The following is a 6,508-nucleotide window of genomic DNA, read 5'->3' on the forward strand; positions in this document are numbered from 1 at the left end:
GACAGAGAGAGGGGGAGAGAGGGGGAGAGAGAGAGAGAGAGAGAGAGGGAGAGAGAGAGAGAGAGAGAGGGAGAGAGAGAGGGAGAGAGAGAGGGAGAAAGAGAGAGGGAGGGAGTAAGGCGCACGGATTTCAGCAGCGCTCCATTGGGTCTCCTACTCGCTGGATGTGCGCAACAGATTTGCAGAACACAGTGTTAGAGAGAGAGAGAGAGAGAGAGAGAGAGAGAGAGAGAGAGAGAGCTTTTCTTCCTTTCTTCCCTTTGATGGAAAACCACACGAAGCTGAGCGTTTTTCAGTGGTGACTGTGCTCCCCCCACGGAAAAAAAGAAAAGGCAATGCAATCTCTGACTGACGACGCACTGCGTGTCATAAGTTTGGAGAGGGATTGACGCGTCGCGCACGTCGGGGGCATCAGTTGCACGTTCACACCGCGGCTGAGCGACGGGACCGGTGAAGATGGTGCGTGGACTCTTTTCGGTGAGAATTTGGAAACTTGCGGTGGCTTTGGCGCTGGCGACGCGCGTCGCCGGCAACACGCTGAAGTATCGGATCTACGAGGAGCAGAAGGTCGGCACGGTCATCGCCCGCCTGAGGGAGGACGTGGCCGACGTCCTGTCCAAACTTCCCAGCGCGGTGTCGCCGCGTTTCAGGGCGATGCAGCGCGGCACCTCGTCGCTGCTGGCGGTGCGCGAGCAGGACGGCGAGATCAGCATCAGGACCAAGGTGGACCGGGAGAAGCTCTGCGAGAAGAACCTCAACTGCTCCATCCAGTTCGACGTGCTCACCCTCCCCACGGAGCACCTCCAGCTGTTCCACATCGAGGTGGAGGTGCTGGACATCAACGACAACGCGCCGCAGTTCGCCCGCGCCGTCATCCCCCTCGAGATCTCCGAGAGCGCGTCCGTCGGGGCGCGCATCCCGCTGGACAGCGCCACGGACCCCGACGTGGGTGAGAACTCGCTCTACAGTTATGCGTTGGAGCCCAACAACTTCTTCAAGGTCGACATCCAGTCCAGGACCGACGGGGCCAAATACGCCGAGTTGGTGGTGCTCAAGGACCTGGACCGGGAGATGCGCTCCGGGTATGAACTTCAGTACACCGCCTCCGACAGGGGCGTTCCCCCAAGAACAGGTACAACCCTCCTCAAAATTAGTGTTGCGGACTCAAATGACAACAGCCCAATTTTTGACAAATCTTCCTATATCATAAACCTACCAGAAAGCTCACCTGTTGGCACCCTGCTTATTGATTTAAATGCCACTGACGCAGATGAGGGGACTAATGCCAAAATCATCTATTCCTTCAGTAGCCACGTATCCCCGAAAATAATGGAAACCTTTAAAATAAACCCCGACAGCGGTCACCTGACTCTGATCAGGCGTGTCGACTATGAGAGCGTCAGCTCTTATGACATTGACGTGCAAGCGCAAGACATGGGGCCAAACTCCATGCCTGCGCACTGCAAGATCCTCGTCAAGGTGGGAGATGTGAACGACAACAAGCCGGAAATCAGCATCAATCTGATGTCGTCCCAGGGGAAGGAGGATGCAGCCTATATATCTGAGGCGTCTCCTCTTGACACGTTCGTGGCTTTGGTGAGGGTGGAAGACATGGACTCTGGGCTCAATGGCGAAGTGGTGTGCAGACTCCACGGCCAGGGATTTTTCAAGCTGCAGCGGACTTACGAGAACAACTACATGATTCTGACCAACGTTTCACTGGACCGTGAGAAGCGGTCAGAGTTCAGTCTGACTGTGGTCGCGGAGGACCGTGGCACACCCAGCCTCTCCACTATCAAACATTTCACCGTGCATGTGACAGATGAAAACGACAACCCGCCACGCTTCGAAAAAGGCCGATATGAGATTTTCAAGTCAGAAAACAATGCCCCCGGAGCATATCTGACCTCTCTGGTCGCCACTGACCCCGATCTGGATGCCAATGGGCAAGTGAGCTATTCCATCTTGGAGAACTCTGTACACGGGAGCTCCATTTCCACCTACGTCACCATCGATCCGTCTAACGGCGCCGTCTATGCACTACGCACGTTCGACCGTGAGGACGTCAGCCGCATCTCCTTTGTTGTTCAGGCCAAAGACGCAGGGGAGCCACCGCTGTTCAGCAATGCCACTGTGGTTCTCAACATCCTGGATGAGAACGACAACCCCCCGGCCATCATGGTCCCCCAGCTGTGGAACTTCACCGCTGATGTGCCGGTGTCAAAGTTCACAGAGCCGGGCCACTTAGTAACGGGGATCAGGGCGACCGATCGTGACACGGGTGTCAACGCCGAGCTCATCTGCTCCATCGCTGGCGGCAATGAGGAGGGGTTCTTCATCATCGACCCTCGAACCTGTGAGATCCATGCCAATGCCAGTCTGGAGAACTTCCCCCGCGACCACGCAGAGCTGGCCATCGTGGTTCGAGACCAGGGCAGCGAGAGCCTCAGTGCGAAGGCGGTTCTAAAGATCACCTTGTACGAGAACATTGAGAACCATGTCCAGGTGATGGACCAGGGAGAGTCCTCCCTCGATGCGTCCCTGATCATCATCATCTCCCTGGGAGCCATTTGCGCCTTACTCCTGGTCATAATGGTGGTGTTTGCTGCTCGCTGTAACCGAGAAAAGAAAGAAACCAGGCATTCGTATAACTGCCGGGTGGCTGAATCTACTCACCAGCACCACCCCAAGAAGCCCTCTCGCCAAATCCACAAAGGTGACATCACCCTGGTGCCTACAGTGAACGGGACCCTCCCAATCAGAGCTCACCACCGGTCGCCCTCGGCCACGCCCCCCATGGAGAGGGCTCCGATGGGGAGTCGGCAAAACCATCACAGTCGGCAATCCTTGAACAGCTTGGTGACGATCTCGTCCAATCACATCCCGGAAAGCTTCGCCCTGGAGCTGGCCCACACAACACCTCCAGTGGAGGTACAGTAATGCTGAACCTCCCCATTCACCCGCACGCACGCACACACACACACACACACACACACACACACACACACACACACACACACACACACACACACGCACACACACACACGCAGGCACACACACACAGTGAAATTTCACATTTTCTCACATATCCAATTACCGACCTCTCACGACTGTCTTGGCACCCATATATGAGTCAGTGCTAAAATCACCAACAGCTTCATTCTAACGCAGCTGTCACTGCTGTTTGGGCAAATTAGCTTCGTTGCCAAGTCTAATGGTGCCTTTGTCAAAGTTTCCCTGTAGTGTAAACTGACTCTCATTAACAGTGTTGGTGCTTATACGTGTCTTTGTCTTTACCTTGTTTACGCCCCATCACCATTACCTCCATCAAAACCATTACTCATCCCTCAGTCATATCTCTCCATATTCATGTAGCCTCACTGCCCTCCACTCTATTTTGTTCTAATGTCATCCATTTTGTCTCATCCATTTTCAATAGCCGCCCCATCATCCATTTTGTTTGCTCACCCATTATGTTGTTTTATGTGTTGTCTCTTTTTCTCTGTTTCCCATCTGTTATTCATTCCCCTTTGTGTTTCTTTTTGTTTGTTTTATTTTATTTGTTTTGTTATTTTGGATATAGCAAGTCTCACAGCTTCTGTCCATGCTCCATCAGGGCCAGTACCAGCCCAGACCCAGTTTCCGTGGCAACAAATACTCCCGCAGCTACAGGTAACCCCCCCCCCCCCCGCGCCCCCCCCCAACAACAACAAAAAGATAATATTAAATACAATAACGAAATAATTATTGTTTTTTGATTTACATCACTTTTGAATCACTCGTTTTTTCCATTCTGTATCACGTGTTCCAACAACCTGTTGTGAACTTCAGCTGTTTAATCAATGTGGCTATCATTGTTAGATTTTAATGTATTCCTCATTTCCCAGTTGTTATCATCACTCAGCTCAATGAGGTGTTGGGCTCATTTGTCTAAATGTCACAGTTAGTTTCCTTCTGCTTCTCCGCGGCCTGCAATCCAGGATTTTAGCCATGTTAATATTTCAGATGAAGATCACCGTTACTATTTTGTTTTTGTCAGCATCACCTGGGAGGATACTCGATATGTGGCAGAATAGAGATTTATTGGTTTCTGCAGCAGCTCTCGCCATAGATTTATTGATGAGGCGTACCTGCACGTGGGATTTATGGGTGCAGTCTTACCTGGACGTTTTATAGATTCATAAAACAGCCTAAAGTTGTGTTTGATAGATTTCTTCCTTCAATTTCAGTTGCCTCTCGGCCACATTTCAAAATTCAAAAATCCATAACACTGACAGCTACCCAAAACAATATTTCATTCCACATGGATTTCATGAAATCTGTTTAATATTTGCGGGGTGTAAACCGATGTAGGAACTATGGAACTCACACTGATGCAGAAAAAAAAAAAAATCTGAATCGGTTCCTTTGTATGTTGCGTGTATGCAGGTATGCACTACAGGACATGGACAAGTTCAGCCTGAAGGACAGTGGTCGTGGGGACAGCGAGGCCGGCGACAGTGACTATGACATGGGACGGGAGTCCCCCGTGGACAGGCTGCTGCTGGGGGAGGGTTTCTCTGACCTGCTGCACCTGGAGATACACCACAGGCTCCACCCAGGTGAGACGCTCAGGCCTGTCCCCAACTCTTCCAACCCCCCGAGAGGTTCCTCAACCCAGAACAGTTCCACACAACGTCCTGTCTGATTTACCTCGGTATCGATCTACATGATTCAGCCTGCTCTCGCTGAAACACTTATGTGCCAAATTAAATTGCTTTGATGATCAAGATTGAGTTGCAGTCATATGACATGCAATGCTTTTCATCGGATTCCATTCTTTGCAAACTCAGTTCATGCCGTTTTCCCACGTTCATCTCAAAGCCTCGTGCCTTTGCCATGATTTAACTATCAAATCCAATCTCATTTAACATTGAGCACATGCTCTTCAAGCCACAAATGAATCGCAGCAATTACCAACAATCCACCTAAACTGTACTGGTCAGAAGAAGATATATGCTGCATTCGGAATGTCACACTATGTGCTACAAACTAAGGACAACTTCTCTGATATACAGTAATTGTAACAGAGTTGCTCCACTTGTTTCAGCACTTTGCGGTTGATGACGACAATGCATAGGGGATACACTTTCCAACATTGTGTGCAGCGTTTGCATACCACAATATTTTACTGGATATAATATATCATCCCGGTACTTTGAGCATATCATTTGAGCTTTCTATGGTTTTGGAGTCACTCAACACGACTACGTCATTATATGCCCCAACAGACCGCACCCAGCTAACCCTAACCCTAAACCTAACCCTTATCCTACATCAATACACCTACCGTCACGGTGGCTTCAGCACCGTGGACAGCACCCACGGTCTGTCCACAGTCCATTCCGACCACACCTAGTTACCCCTACCCCTACCCCTACCCCTACCCCTACCCCTAACCCTAACCCTACCCCTAACCCTACCCCTACCCTAAGACCCCTACCGTCACAGTGGATCCAGCACCACGGACAGCGCCCGCAGTCTGTCCGCAGTCCGTTGAGACCACACCCAGCTTTCTCTCCGACAGCGCCTGCCCACCGTCCATTACTTTTCTGTACACCTGTCTATACAGCCACTCCATTCACCCTGTCACCAACACAATCCCCATTGTGCTCAGCCCCATTCTTTCACACAGCCCTCATTTCCATGCTCGTTATCGCACCCAGAGAGGTTGCTGCGTGCCACAAACCGTGTTTGTACGTGCATAGGTGATTGTGTGTTTGTGTGTGTGTGTGTGTGTGTGTGTGCATGTGTAGGCATGTGCGCGCGCGTGTGTGTGTGTGCGTTATCTGCCCCTAAGATAGAGTTGTGTCTGTAAAATCCTCCCTGGAGCGGAGATGAGTCGCCTGTCACTCATCGGTATGCGTCTCAGGAAGCTGTTTTTTCTCCCTCCCCGTTTGTTCCCTCTTCTTGCTCTCCCTTTTCTCCTCGCACTGAGTGACAGTGGTGTGCTTTCATGTCTGAACTGAGGAGAATTCACAGTAATTGCTTTTAGAATGATGTTTTTTTCTCTCTCCCTCTGTCTCTCACTCTCACTCTCTTTACTCGTTCCCCGCTCCCTGTGTCTTTGACTGTGCCAGGCCTCTCTCTCTCCCTCTCTCTCCAGCCCCCCTCTCTCTCTCTCTCTCTCCCCCTCTCTCCCCTGCCTGCTCTCTCTGTTTACTCCCTGTCCTTTGCATTATTATTATATTATTTCATTTTATTGCCATGGAATAGGGGAGGAGTAGGAGAGGAGACAGTTTCCTCTTTGTTGGCTGCTCCGTCTCCCCCGCCTCCCTCGTTCCTGATATATTACACAAAAAACAGTTTGGGGGGTTAGGGGGGTGGGGGTGGAGGGGGGGGGGGGGGTGCAGCTTTGTATTGATTTATACCTCCTCCCTCTTCTTACCCCTCCTTTCATTTAGTCTTCCTTCCCTCCATTATCATGAGTGGAAGTATGAAAATAGGGGTGGGAAATGAGATAATGTGC

General features: G+C 50.9%; 1 protein-coding gene across 1 annotated transcript in view; it reads left to right on the forward strand.

The window, feature by feature from the left end:
- Nucleotides 1-241: 241 nt before the first annotated feature.
- pcdh18a (protocadherin 18a) overlaps nucleotides 242-6,508 on the forward strand; it is an 8,747-nt gene continuing 2,480 nt past the window's right edge. The window contains exons 1-3 of the mRNA XM_079999606.1: nucleotides 242-2,931; nucleotides 3,584-3,672; nucleotides 4,429-4,601. Of these exons, the coding sequence (XP_079855732.1) occupies nucleotides 457-2,931; nucleotides 3,584-3,672; nucleotides 4,429-4,601 (2,737 nt within the window). The 5' untranslated portion in view covers nucleotides 242-456. The remainder of the gene's footprint in view (nucleotides 2,932-3,583; nucleotides 3,673-4,428; nucleotides 4,602-6,508) is intronic.

This window comes from Zeus faber (assembly GCF_960531495.2).
Source record: "Zeus faber genome assembly, chromosome: 4".
NCBI classification, from domain to species: domain Eukaryota; kingdom Metazoa; phylum Chordata; class Actinopteri; order Zeiformes; family Zeidae; genus Zeus; species Zeus faber.